This window comes from Herpailurus yagouaroundi, unplaced genomic scaffold, assembly GCF_014898765.1.
Source record: "Herpailurus yagouaroundi ecotype Mexico unplaced genomic scaffold, PumYag 139, whole genome shotgun sequence".
NCBI lineage: Eukaryota > Metazoa > Chordata > Mammalia > Carnivora > Felidae > Herpailurus > Herpailurus yagouaroundi.
Genome location: NW_024412394.1, coordinates 59,233,923 through 59,249,338, shown reverse-complemented (window position 1 = coordinate 59,249,338; position 15,416 = coordinate 59,233,923). Strand labels below are relative to the sequence as shown.

The following is a 15,416-nucleotide window of genomic DNA, read 5'->3' as shown; positions in this document are numbered from 1 at the left end:
CGTGAATTTGAGCCCCGCGTCAGGCTCTGTGCTGACAGCTCAGAGCCTGGAGCCTGTTTCAGATTCTGTGTCACTCTCTCTCTCTCTCCCTCCCCTGCTTGCACTCCATCTGTCTTTGTCTCAAAAATAAATACACATTAAAAAAATTTTTTTTATAAATCTACTTGTCCTATACTGAGAGTGGTTTCTTAGTCTCCTATTTCTCCTTGTATCTTCTATAGTTTTTTCTTTATATAGGTGGTATTGCTGTGCTAATTGATGCGTAGACAGAAAGACATAAAAAATGGTTTTAGACAAGACAGTGGTGTGATTAGATAAGTGTTTCAGAAAGGTCTCTGAGATAGCCGGGTTCTGGGAATACCCAATGCTAGCCGATGTTGGGGGCTCCTGGGGTTCATTTGTTTTTCCTGTGTCAGAAAGAGAGAGTGGTGGTGTCCAGGGCTTCAGGGAGGGGAGAATAGGGAGTTATTGTTTAATGGGCATAGAGTTTCAGTTTTGCAAAATAAAGAGTTCTGGAGACGGATGGTGTTAATGGTTGCACAGGAATGTGAATGTTCTCAGTGACACTGAAATGTACACTTAAAATTGGTAAGATCGAAAATTTTATGTACATTTTACCACAGTTAAAAATAATTTAATAAAAGGAAGAGCACAATAACAATTAAAAAGGACCAGAAAGTGGAAAAAAAAATACTGCTCTAGACATTTGTATATAGGTTTTTGTATGAATATAATTTTCATTTATCTGGAAAAATGTGCAGGATTACATATGGTAGTTGTACGTTCAGTATTTTTTTTTTTTAGAAACTGCCAGACTGTTTCCCAGAGTAGCTGTACCATTTTCCCATCGGCAATAGATAGGTGACCCAGTTTTCCTGTCAGCATTTGCTGTTGTCACTATTTTTAATTTTAGCCAGTCTAATAGGTATGTGGTGATATTTCATAGTGGTTTTAATTTGTATCTCCCTAATAGCTAATGATATTGAAAATCTTTTCATGTGATTATTTATCACCTGCATATCTATTTGGTGAAATGTCTCTTCATGTCTTCTGCCCATGTGTTTTTTTATTATTGAGTTTTGGAAGTTCTTTATAGATTCTAGATTCTAGTCCTTTGTTGGATATGTGGCTTTGAAATATTTTCACCCAGTTTACAGCTTGTCCTTTCATCCTCTTAACAGAGTCTTTTGTAGAGTGAAAGTTTTTAATTTTGATCAAGTCCAATTTGTCAATTTTTTCTTCTATGCTTTGTGTTTTTGGTATCAAGTCTAAGAAATCTTTACCTAGCCCCAGATCTTAAAGATTTTCTTTTTTTGTTGTCATTTTCTGATAGTTTTACAATTTTACCTTTTATATTTAAGGCTATGATTCATCTGAGTTAATTTTTATATAAGGTATGAGACTTAGGTTGAGGTTCATTTTATTTTTGCCTGTAGATGTCCAAGTACTTCAGTGCTGTTTGTTGAGAAATCTGTCTTTGCTTTGTTGTATTGTTTTTGCATATTCATAAAAACGCAGTTGGGCATATTTGTATGGAGTTCCTTTCTGGATTCTGGATTCTGTTTTTATTGATCCGTGCATGTATTTTTCCAACAATAGCACACAGTTATGATAGCTATAGCTATGTGGTGAGTCTCAAAGTTGGGTAGACAGATTCTCTCTCACACTTTACTCTTCTTTTTCAAATTGTTCTAACAATTCTAGTTCCTTTGCCTTTTACATAAACACTATGCATTTATTGAAACTTTTCTGTCTCCTTTTAGTCACTTTCTCTGACCTTTTAATTTGCTCTTTCCAATTTTGTTTCCTTGCATGTTTTCCAGCTTTTCTTCAATCTCCCCCATTAAATTTTTATTCAAATCTATTCTCCTTTTCACAGCTTGTAACTTATTCTTCACTTATTCGATTTCTTTGAATTTGGTCAGTTTTCATTGCATTTTTTCCTGTTTTGATGTTGTTGTTGTTATTGTTGGGTGGAGTTTGGGGCCCATTTCTTAGTTTCAAAATTTCTGATTCTGGGTGTGTGCACATCCGTGTGTCTTGTTGGACGTACTTATTTCAGTTTGGTGTGTTGTCTTACAACTTTCCCTTATGGCATAGTCGGTTATTTGATGAGAATTTTTATCAGATGAGATGGTTATTTCCATTTCATGTTTTTTTCCTACAGGAGTTTTATAGGGAGTTTAATTTTTTCTCCCTACTCCTTAGCATTTCATGAGTTGGGTTACTAATTAAAAAGCACTCTGTCTTGTCAGTTTTGTCAAATACAATTGTGTAAATGGATGACGATGCTGGTAGAGAGGGTACAGAGGAAGATGGGATTCACCGGTTACTGTTCTTCTTTCCTGTCTTCTGGACCCATGATTTCCTCCGTGTCCTCCTTTCCTTTCACTGCTATCTGTTTTATGGACATGACCCATTCTCAATTTATACTCTTCTCTTATGAAAACGACACTTGTCTCGAGCTGCCACCTTAGATGTTGCTTGATTTTGAGCCCCTTTCCTGTGGCCAGTGCTGTCAACTACCAGATACTGACTTCTGTTCTTATTTTGGCACTTACTTGTGGTAACTGTTTTCTTTCTGCAGGTGATTTTGTCTGTTTTCCCAATGTCCTAAGCTTCTCTTTCTCTCTCTCTTTCTCTGTGTTTCTTGGAGTCTCTTACACCTGCCCTTACCATACTCTCTGCACCTGCAGGTTCATAGCAGCTGCTGTTTGACTTTGTATTCTTATTTTTTAATAAATAGTTTGACATTTAGCATATTCTCTGCCTCCTTGTAATGCCAATAGGATGGGTCATGGGTGATTCAATTTGTGCTCTTTGTTGACCATATAAGTATGGGGGTAGAATGGGCAAAGAGGTACATATTCAAATGGCTGACATATGCTCATTCATACTCAGAAGACTCTAGAATATAATAATTTATTGACCAAAAGGCATCATGTAGTCCCTATAAAACTTGTGCCACAAGGGGATACTTGGGGGAAAATTGACATAATAGTAAAATAAAACTTACATAACAACTTTCTTTTTATACCATGGCAATAAAAATTCTTGGACTTGGATTATAGTTCTAAATAATTTATATTCTTTAAATAAGTGAAATATATGGACAGGCATAGGAATCCTCCATTTTAACACTAGAAAGGATACCAAATGATGATTATATCATATAGAATTTTAAAGCTGAAAGAAAAATTAGCATCTAATCTAATCCAATGTATCATTCTTCAGGCGAGGTTAAGAAAGACAATTTGCCTAAGGTTACTCTGAGAGTTACTAGCAGGGTGGACCTGGAACCAGGTTCTCTTGGCTCCCTGTCCCTATTTCCTCTTCCATGAAATGGTGTGAGGATAGACCCAGAGGCTTCTCGCCTTCTTATGCAGCGTTCACTGATTGTACAGCATGCTCTGCACGTATTGGCTGCCTTCCTTCCTTTCTGCTCTCTCTCTTTCCCCTAAGACTTGATGAACACCTGAAATTTTTCAGATCAATTTATGGGTCTGTAGTGTTCTCCACAGAGTTGACACCTACTGCAGTTCATTTTAATGGGATGAATGTGGCTCAGAGATTTGATGGTGCACACAGGTGCAAGTATACAGGTCTTGAGAAACAAAGGTTTGCAGTTAGGCTTTTCCTCTGTGCCTCTAAAGCAGTGTGAGATCTCGGTCTAACTCAACCACCCAACTTTTGCCTGCTTCAAGGGCAGTACGCCTGCTGTCATGGTTTCCTCACTATTGACAAGAGGCTTATCCATCAAATTCATCTTTGGGTGCTCATGAAATGTATACCTCATGTATGCCGGGGTTGCCTTGTGTTGAATTTTCTTTGTGAGCGAAGGACAGAATGTTCTTCTCTGCTGCGCCAATAGCACTTCCCCATATGCACTCAGGGAAAGCTTTTTCCCCTCTCAACAAGGCTCAAAAGTCTTGACTGGAGTACTTCAGAAATAGACCTGGTTTATACTTTTATCAAAACAAGCAGAGTCTGGGCAATTCCTGCCTTGGAAGAGCACTGATGATCTGAAATTTTCCTAGGTAAGTGCACAAATGGTGTTACCAAAGGGCAAGTGTCGAGCACTCTCATCCCCCCTCGGTAAGGAGACGTGTGCCAACCCTCACTTGCTGAAGGTGAATGTGGTGTCTTAGAAAAAGAGAGGCTGGCATGCATGGGGAGAAAAGACTGATGGCAGGTGGAGGTGTGATGTAGGGAAATGGCACTCAGGATCCCTTGTTGTTCTCATCTTATGGTTCTACAGGGAGAGAAGTTGCATTTACCTTTTTTTTTCTTGGTGGAATATGCTGATAGTCCATGTGTATCTTTGGAAAATAATTAAAATAATAATTAGATATGGTAATAGAAAAATCTTGAGCTTAGAATTTGTGTAGCACTCTTTCCTGAACTTGCTATGTTATTAGCATACTTTGGATTTCCCCCAGGGGAACCTCTGTACCTCATCTCCCTGGCTCTAAGAGCCCCAAGCAGAGCTGCCTGAATTTCTCCTAGGCTCCCCCACAGCACCACACATCCATCCCTCTTTCTTCTGGGGTAAGAAATAACATGTAAGTGGACTCATATTTTAGTTCCTGAGACTGTATTTTGGTTCCTGCCACTTTTCTGGAAATCTAACATTGGATCCTTTTTTCTCTCCTTGACAGTGTCCTCTCTCAAGGGTAAAATCATAGTTTGGGGTGCAGGCTTTGAGACCAGATAGACTGTGGGGTGGCCATACCATCTTGTTAAAACCCCCCAGTGACGCAGTTTCCCCATCGAGGAAATGGAGATATGTTACTGTCCAGGAGGCTGTGAGGATTCAATGATATAATGTATGTACTATGGTTAGCAATTGCCAGGCACACTGTAAGTTCTCAATAAATGGCATCTATTATGATCTTGGCAGGTAATCTCTACACGGCACCTAGATTTGTGTTTGGCATAAGTAAGCAAAAACTGGTAGAAATCGTATTACTCTTTAGTGGCTCATGAGGAACTTCAAATTGAGCATACCTCCTAGGGAGGTCTGTCACACCATTTACGTTTTCTTTCAACACCAGATCACACACTCTGGCAACAGGTGAACAGTGTGATCCCAGCACAGTATTGCCTGTGGCTGTTTTGCCCTGACAATCCTATGCATATTTGAAAGTTTACTTTAGGAAGCAAGAAACACATCCTAGTGAATAGACTCAGTCTGTATGGGCAAGGCTTTTTAAAAGTATGTTTGCCATTGAATTAGTTAGGCCTTTATTAATTATCCTATTGTGTATCAAGCATGGCCCTCAGAGCACTAAGTCTGGCATGAAGAGTGAAGAGGGTGCAGCACTTTGGAACTTAAACCTTATTTTCATTTTGTCTTTTAATTAAGAAAAAAATTCTGAACAGTAAATTGAAATAGAATATAGAGCTTTCTTGGACTCTCCCTTTGGCACTCCCATTTGGGTAGTGATGAAGAGCTTGGGTTTCAATCTTGACTGCCACCCACTAACCTGGGCCTGAACAAATCATTTTCTCTTTGGGCCTTAGTTTCTCTATTCATGCAATGGGTTACCAATATCTTCATGAAAGGGTTAATATTAAAAAACGAGGTGAAGTCACTCACAGGAAGTACTTCCAGCAGTGGGTGGTATTTAGTTCCCCCCTGTTTGTTATTATTATTTTCATCTCCTCCTTTCAGCAGCCAAAAGGATTTTCTTTTGAGGCACTATGGCTCTTTAACTGATTCCAAGTCAGAGGTGCCCAGTGTGGTGCTAGAGTTCATAGAGCTTAACCTGGTGCCTTAAGCCCAATGTGACCTTAGTGGTGCTTGCAGAGTAAAAAGGCTATTTTTTCTTTTTTTTTTGAAATGTACTTTCCTCACTCTTTTTGTTTCAGTATTCGGGATTTCACACGGAAAGATCTGAATCTGATCACGACAGCCAGTGGGGTGGAAGTCCCCTGACAGACACAGCCTCTCCGCAGCTCCTGGACCCCGCGGAGAGGCCAGGATCTCAGCATGACGCGTCGTGCGCCTACAGACAATTCTCTGACCGCAGCTCTCTCTGCTATGGCTTTGCGCTGGACCATTCCAGGCTGGTGGAGGAGAGGCATTTCCACACCCAGGCCTGCGAGGGAGGCCGGTGTGAGGCAGGCAGGTACTTCCTGGGAACGCCGCAGGCCGGGAGGGAGCCCTGGTGGGGCTCTCGTGCAGCCTTGCCCCTGACCAAGTCCTCCCCAGAAAGCAGAGAAGCCTATGAAAACAGCATGCCTCACATCGCTTCAGTGCACAGGATCCACGGTAAGGGTAGTTGAAGTGACTCCTGAGCCGGCAGCTTTGAGCCCCTGGGCAGGTTTCTAATATTCTAGGTTTGACGCTGGAGTGACTCACCCAGTGGTCTTCTCCTTTGAAATTACACACCAGCAACTCACACTAGGGGGGTTTTACAAACCAGAGCCACTCATTTGAAGTGTATTAATTTTTGGTAATGTTTGCCAAATGCATTTATTTTTGACAGGTGAGTAAAAATGATTCCCATTTTAAGTATCATAGAAAGTGTAGAAATTAAGGCCAATTTTTTAGGAAGTCTGTTGAACTTATAATTGGTATGCACTTAAATTTCTTGCGTGTTAGTTTCTTCTGTACTCTGATGCTTCAGATGTGGACCTCGGTAGTTTTGGGGCTCGTGTAGTAGTGCTTCTCAATAAGGACACCACTGTTGGGGAGGCCAGGCTTTGCTTCATGGCCTGTCACTCACTTCACAGGTGATTTACCCTTCCTGGTCCTCTGGGCATTAAATACTGATAACCACCCCTTTCCCCCATTATTAGGACAACCCATTTGTCCCTGTGAGTAAAGGATGAAGTGATAGAGAGAACCCATGGAAAATTTCCCCTTGGGATTATGACACAGTTTTACGAGCACACAGAAATGGGCACTATGGTTGAAGTCTTCAGTGGCAGTAATGCTCTTCTTTGTTCATTTCAAAGTTCACTGGTGAAGGAAAGCCCCTTCCATTCCAAGTGTGGGTCCAAGCAGGTCTCTGACACCCTCCCTATTTCATTACAAGTCAGTGTCCTTTAGACTGACCTGACACGATGATGTTACTCTTCTTGCTGGGTCTTTAGGATGAGAAATGTGTTAGACAATGTTGTACTCACCCATAGTCTCCTGTCAGATACCACCCAGGCACTGACTGTCTTCTGTGAAGGATTTTAATTTGTTTCCATTTTTGCTTTTTTATTTTTCTGCTCTTGCTTTGAGTATCTCTAGTATGGTGGACTGGTAATGGAACCCCAGGGCAAAGGGCAATTGCTTGCCAAAGAATGGAGTGAAGTGAAAATCCTGGCTTAACCTACATGGTCTGGAAGAAAATATTAGAAATAAAATAAGAAGAAAAAGGAAAAGGAAAGCAATGAATAGTGTGATCCAGGGCTTCTCTGCTGCATTAAGCAGTTTACAGCTTTCGTATGCCCCTTCCTGATTTTCTTCTCTCTTTTTATATTGACTTCAGAATGCTTTGAGACTAGTGGAATTTATGGAATATATTTTGGATGCATTATTCCTCTATATTAGATCTCTCTCCTTGGTTCAGAACAGATTGTTATTAACATTTAAAACATTTATTTGTTTATTTTTTAAAAACATTTATTTATTTAAATTCAAGTTAGTTAACAGACAGTGTAGTATTAGTTTCAGGAGTAGAACCCAGTGATTCATCACTTCCATCTAACACCCAGTGCTCATCCCAACAAGTGCCCTTCTTGTTGCCCGTCACCCATTTAGCCCATCTCCCCACCCAACACCCTGCCAGCAACCCTCGGTTGGTTCTCTGTGTTTAAGAGTCCCTTATGGTTTGTCTCCCTCTCTGTTTTTATCTTTTTTTTCTTCTCTTTCCCTATGTTCCTCTGTTTTGTTTTGTTTCTTAAATTCCAAGTATGACTGAAATCGTATGATACTTGTCTTTCTCTGACTGACTTATTTTGCTTAGCATTTATTCTTCACCTTATTTCAGAAACAATCTAAGATACCAGAGTTACTGTATGAGTATATGTGAAGCTGAGATATATACCTCTAGATTTGAGAAAAAGATATTTATGTTTTTGATTGGGACAAGATATATTTGTATGTATATATATAAATATATATATATATATATATATCCCTACATACACATATGAATATATTTGACCCTCAAATAGTTATAAAACTAGCATTAGAGCTTTATTGTAACTCTACTTATGATACACGTAATAATTTTAACATTTTAGATGATTTATTTAGAATTGGGAAAGTAGTCCAGCCTATATCATTGTCTTCCTCAAATCCAATGAAAAGCAGTTTAACATAACATTTCTTTAGAAAATAACATAAACCAAATGCTATGTGTTTTAATTTTATTTTTTACAGTCAGGCAGGTCCAATGATATGCATACATGGAGAAGTATAAACACGCTACCATTTTGCTAATTGACATCCACAACCCATGAACAAGGTTTACCTTCTAAAAAAACTTGTGATAAACTTCCTCTCCACTTAAAAGCCGCTGAAAACCATGAATGCCAGGATGATAGATTGACGCTTTGTTTGTCATGAAAGCCTGTGTCTGTTTCAAATATTGGTGCATATAGTTAAAATGAAAGATGAAGGTTTCTTTTAATAGGAAAAAGAAAATGCCCTTGCATTTTGGGGGGTGAATTTTGAGACCACTTTTTACTTTTTCTAATTTCTAGGGCGAGGTCACTGGGATGAAGATAGCGTGGTGAGTTCTCCAGACCCTGGATCTGCCAGCGAATCAGGTGACCGATACCGCACTGAGCAGTATCAAAGTAGCCCACATGAACCTAGCAAAATTGAAACTCTGATAAGAGCCACCCAGCAAATGATTAAAGAAGAAGAGAACAGATTGCAGCTAAGGAAAGCCCCCCCAGACCAACTGGCCTCCATTAATGGAGCTGGGAAAAAACACTCCCTCTGTTTTGCAAACTATCAACAGCCCCCACCAACAGGGGAAGTCTGCCACGGCTCTGCTCTTGCCAACACTTCACCATGTGACCACATCCAGCAGAGAGAGGGAAAGATGCTGAGCCCCCACGAAAATGACTATGACAACAGTCCCACTGCACTGTCTCGAATAAGTAGTCCCAATTCGGATCGCATTTCAAAATCCAGTTTGATCCTAGCTAAAGACTATCTACATTCGGAAATGTCTCCACATCAGACCGCGGGAGACCATCCCGCCGTCTCTCCAAACTGCTTTGGTTCTCACCGGCAGTATTTCGATAAGCATGCTTACACATTAACTGGATATGCCCTGGAGCACTTATATGACACTGAAACCATTAGAAACTATTCCTTGGGCTGTAATGGCTCACACTTTGATGTAACTTCCCATCTAAGGATGCAGCCAGACCCAGCACAAGGACACAAGGGAACATCTGTTATAATAACCAATGGAAGCTGATGTTTTTCCAAAATATTTTGTTCTTTAAGGATCTCTGAAACATATTTATAGTTTAATACCCCATTACTAGCATTTACTATGCCACAGATGGTTAGAGAGGATAATTTAAGTTACTGGGTATTTGACATGTGTTCCTGTGAAATCAAAGAAAAGAGCACTTGCGTTCAGGGTTACACACAGATAATGGAGCTAAAGTGAATACATAAATTGCCCCTCTAATTATATGGGAGCCAGAATACATAAATTTTGAATTGAAAAGTACTCTTGTAGATTAAGTGAGCATATACACCACATGAAAGACTGGTGGAGGACAGCATTGCATAGTGAGGATCCAGTAAACCTCATACACACAGACCAACCATGATCCACAGACTGCTGTGCACACTTTGCATGCAGAAATATAGACTATACACCTTAAATACAACCCAAACGGGTAAGTTTTCTTAACCTTAGCACATTAAGCGTATTCAAGAAATTTTCCTTCCTAAAATAACTGAGAAAGAGAGAGATACATCTTGTAAACCGGTTTCTTAATTGTGGTTTTGACCAGCCAGCTCATTTGATTCAGGCATAAATTAGGGAAATGGTTCTGGATATGGTACAAGAATGAGTTTCCACCTGGTATCCATTATAAGCAATCAGGAAGTGGTGATTTTTCACCTTACTTTTGAGTTAGACAAGGAGCAGGATCACACTGACATAGCAGTGAGGGTTTTCTAAGTAAAAGCACCGAGATGTTGGGACACACTTCAAAAACCTAGTGTGCCTAACTGGAAATAGTTTACTAAAGATGGAAAGGCCAGAGGCATAAGAAATGAAATGATATCTCAACACAACAATTTAAGGCTCAGAATATGTAATCAACATATTTGAGGCTTATGAAACCAACCGAATAAAATCCTCAAACCAATTCACCAAGAAAAAAAAGGTCGATCACTACAGAAAATAAGTAAGGGAAGCCAGTGAAGTGCTACATAGCAGCGGTGTAAGTGTTTGAAAAACATTTCAAAGCACAGATGTGCAAATATGACAACATGTGGAGAGCCTCAGGAAAGAGCCTCAGATAAAAGCATGGGCTGATAGACAAGTGGTTAAAAGTGCACGAGTATACTTCGATTGAAAGAACATGCAAAGCGCTCATTTTCCTTATTGTTTGTAAATGGCAAAAACAACAAGCTTGGTGTTAAGTTCGTGTGATACGGTAGAAAGACCAGCAGACTGGAATGCAAGATCTCTGGGTTCCAGTTTTGACACTACCTGTAACCCATTTGGGGAATATTGATGCCTGGGCCCTACTTTCTTTGTCTGTATGGCTATTCTGATGTTTCATGGTTTTGTGGGTCGTTGGTGCAGCAGAAGTATACTTGTTAACCAGTTAACTCTGTGCTGTCAGTTGTCAAGACTGATCACTCTGGCTTTTCTGCCCTCGTACAGAGGTCTAGGTGCTTTGTAACTTCAGCAGGTACAGGGGCTCTTTTAAGCATGTATAGCTGTGATCAACTTTCTGGTTCAGCCAAAATGTAGATGGTAGAAACTGATGAGGGAGCAGGAAAAAAGTACGATTTATTTAATGCGCTGTTCTCTAGCAATCAAAGCAAAGTGACACAAGTGATTAGAGAAATTTCATAGGTAGTATTTCCTGGGCGTCCCATTTCTCAAACTCTTGCCATATGCAAGGAGGGGAATGTATTGGAAGAAACTGACTTATAATTTTGAAGGCAGAACATGACATTGACCACTCAGGGATTAGAACTCTATGTTCATCATTTAACACAGTTATTTGACAGTTTATGGGTAGGTGACAATCTGAATGATGATAATTGGAGAGAAGAAGACCGGGATGTTTGTATAGAAGAAAAGAGGCTACATGAAATTGAGTAAGTATTTCTTGGGTATGACATAGCAACATTTGTCTTCTAAATGGAAAAAGTTTCTCACAAGTGAGAAAGTTAGTGGTTATCATATATACTGTCAAAAAAACTTCAAAGAACAATAAAAATGACATTTTGGACCATAGAAGCGAAAGTGTTCAGTAATTTTGAGACAAATATTTATGAAAAAACCCTGGAATACATAAAATACATTTTTGTTCAATTTGAAGCATGAAGTAGGAATGCTAACATGTTTGGAGAATTCTGTAGATGGGTAAATGGTTCAAAGACACAGGTATCTGAAGAATATGGTGTATTTTGGAAAGGAAATCTATACAGATGGGTTTTATTGATGGATATACATTCTACCAAAAATTTCAGAGACAGATGCTATAAAATAAATAGAACCTTAAGAATCAAGGGAAATGAACTGATGTAAAAGAAAAGAATGTCATTAAAGAGATTTCACTTAAATTTTAAAATGATATAGTTAAGTAATGAAAAATAAATTATGAACTTTACAAATGGGGGTAATCAGAAGGAATAATGCTCTTTAAAATGATATGACCCATATTTTTAAGTGAAGACAAAATTAACTACATTAGATCTTAATTAAAAATTTTGGCCCAGTTTTAAATACAAAGCATTTATTTAGTTTACAGGTCAATAACTTTATAGTAGCAGATTTATTACATTACATATAATGCCTTATAGGCCCATAATATTATATAGCTTACCTTTTTTGCAATGTGGCATAATTATTACAAAATGACCTCAAAATAAGATGAGACAGTTTATGACAAAGTACCTTTTTAATATACACAAAAATGTGTTCAAATTTATTTATAATCTGCATTATCTTGTCCTGTCCAATAACATATTTCCTCCTAATGAAGATGGCATCTGTGTCTTCTTGAGATATGGGATGTAAAATGCGTATGTTCCCAATAACTTAAAGTTAAATTGGCTTTAGTTTTAATCCTTGATTTCCATAACTTTGCTAAATGTTGAGAATCATGATACTAGATTGAAATAGAGAAGTCTGATTTTTATACCACCTTTGGAATTCATAAAAATGTGCTATATCCAATTATTAGTATCATATGTGGCAATTCCATTAGAGGATACAAAGTTCATGCTTTCTAGGAGCAGTAAGAATATCTTTATTGCCCATTTTACGTACCTGTCATACCCAATTTAAAAATTTGGATGACCAAAGAAATAAATAAATATTTTCCCAATGTTTCTTGAGAAAATTCCATTAAAACCTTTGAGAATATACAGATGTGATGTATTATTTTTAGATGCATGATAATAATGTTATAATCACTACAGGTCGGACAATTCAGTGTACTTCAGTTTCACAAGTCTTGTGACATACTGTGCTGAATATAATGGGATAGCTTTTCTAAGCTGTAATTGTCTGATCCAGGATAATATGACACAGTGCTGATGTGACATTCAAAATGAGACAGGATGCAATAAATGATTTGCTTGCCTTCAGTGTTTATACAGAAAACCCACTTATTCTCTCTTGATTATATTTTATAGGGCTAGAATACTTCCATCGGGTACTATTCTTAATTCTCTCTACACCCTGCTGCCACATGCTGCCTTTGGGCAGAGAATCCCACTTAAAATGAGCTTTAATGGGATCGTCCAGAAAAGGATAATATGCTCCATTTTCTTTTATTTTTTAAATGAGGGATAAGGATCTATTCAATAAAAGGTCATTTGGAAAATATGCATAGCTATTTTAAAATAAAATGAAAGGCTTTTTACCCCCCAAGACCTAGACCAAATAAGTTTGATAGAAGACACTACAGCTGAAGAGACATTCTGAATACAGATATGTTATTTTATAGCTCTCTCTCTTTCAAGAGTAGGACATTACTAAGATAGTCAGTGCAATTCTGTTAGTTCTAGTAGTATTTGGAAGTGACAGAGTGAATGCTGATATTTGGAAAATTGAGGATTTGGCTATTTGGGGGGTGGGGTCACTTAGTTTTCCCAGTGGAATAGCTTACACTTTAATATACTTTCTTTGATTTAAAAAGTTTGAATGTCCAGATTTGGTTCCCCAGTTCAACTCAAACCGTAGAACATAGATATACATTCTATTTTCTGAATAATTTAACAAAGAATGTAAATCCTATGGCTCTCCAAGTAAGTGATTCAATTTTAATGTAAATGTGTTTTTGTGAATAGGAATTTGACTCTAAGACAGCAAATCTATTGGTTAGTTCTTATTGGGACATGCATTGCAGATAAATTATCGTTCTAAACTTTAAATGAACAACAGAACAACTATGGACACATGTAAAGGGTATGTTATGTAGAAAATACTCTTGGGGGAAATTTCCATGTGGTGCTCATTTCTTGTGCATAAAAGTTGTACGGGTAGCGCTCAACTTAAAACGTGATACTGTGCTCATATCCAAATGGGGATTTGTTCAGAGTTCCTTCTCTAGCACTGTATGCAGAAAGGCCATACGTGTGAGTATGTATGTGTGTATGTATGTGTGTGTACACGCACATACATACACACACAATTGTAAAGCAAGTAACAAGATTCTGTTCTACTGTGCTCCTTAAAAACTGATGGTTCACATGAGAAATCCTAATAATTTCAAACCAAACACTTATAATTTTATTTATTGCAATTTTGCTGCATGGGACTTTGCTTTCATACACCTACATAGTGGAGAGTTTGTCCTAGTTTGCTGATCTGGAACACATTTAATCACAGTTGAATTTACACCCAACAACCCTGATGTGTTTACATTTCAAAAGAAATGAAATTGGCGTGGAAAAAGTTTTAGAAGTACTGTAACTTTTTTCCGTTTTTTTCCAAAGGGAATTATTTCAGAAAGAAAAATGAAATGTACGAGTAGGCACTTCAAAAAAAGATAAAATATTTTATGTTTGTTTTTTGACTGACATGCTATAAAAAGGCTTATATTTGTGAAAGAAGATACTGATTGCCGATATTTCAAGTACCATCTTGCAATGTATAGTTTTTAGTGACATCGTAGTATAAATCTGTAATTTGAACTTTTGCTTTGGAATGTAAAGTAGAAAATATTAGCTATGTCAATGATATCTTGCAAAGTGTTCCCATTTATAATTATTTATATTGTAAATAGCTTTCTGAAGTAAATTCGAAGTTAATGTGCATAAAATGTATTTATTATGTGAGGAATTTTTTTGGTTTAAAATATAGTTACCAATATGCAGTTTGAGTCTGGATTATTCATTGCATGATAAGTCCATAGGATAAAACAGACTGTCAACTAGAAGATGGAACTGTAAAGAAATAAGAACCATTTGAGCTCCAAATTCTGTTGGAACAGGTAACACACACATACACACACACTTTAGGAGCCTAGCAATAGAAGCTTACATATATACACACTAACTATTAAGTAATGGGTCTGATTTTCACTAGATACTAGAAAATGATTTCTCAATTTAGAACATCTTAAGAAGGACTTCTTTGGTCTCCACTTTGTTAAAATAAAGCAAGAAATTTAAAAGTACAGATTACATTTTTTTAATGTCTATTTTTGAGAGAGGAGACAGAGTGTGAGCAGGGGAGGGGCAGAGAGAGTGAGGGAGAGACAGAATCTGAAGCAGGTTCCAGGTTCTGAGCTGAGAGCACAGAGCCTGATGTGGGGCTTGAACCCATGGACCGCGAGATCATGACCTGAGCTTAACCTACTGAGCCACCCAGGCATCCCAAAAAGTACAGATTACATTTTTAATGTTCAAGGGAAAAGAAAACCCAAATAGGAGATTTTTTAGTTTTCTGTCACTTAAAAACATATAAAAAACGTATCTTGAATAATTTGATTTTGGAATCCAAAGTACTTTTTAAATCTATAATTAGTAATTTAGGTCAAACAGAAATAAATTTCCAGGTAGTTCACAGCACCTGACATGTTTTTTTTTTTCTTTCAGGGATTTTTGATACACTTTGATGTATTCTAGAAATTGTCAACCTTAGCCAATTTGACAAACTTACACAATATATTATTAATTCAATAGAAATGTTGTTTGTATTTCAAAAAACTTTTTTTTGACAAAGTTGCCCCAAGTATCATCACCA

The 15,416-nt window shown here is 37.8% G+C and overlaps 1 protein-coding gene across 3 annotated transcripts in view; it reads left to right on the top strand.

The window, feature by feature from the left end:
* Positions 1-14,544, top strand: part of SIM1 (SIM bHLH transcription factor 1) — a 70,413-nt gene extending 55,869 nt beyond the window's left edge. For all 3 annotated transcript variants that reach the window (XM_040474257.1, XM_040474256.1, XM_040474258.1), the window contains 2 exons: positions 5,872-6,274; positions 8,707-14,544. In XM_040474257.1, coding sequence (XP_040330191.1) covers positions 5,872-6,274; positions 8,707-9,437 — 1,134 coding nt within the window. In that variant the 3' untranslated portion in view covers positions 9,438-14,544. The remainder of the gene's footprint in view (positions 1-5,871; positions 6,275-8,706) is intronic.
* Positions 14,545-15,416: the final 872 nt, after the last annotated feature.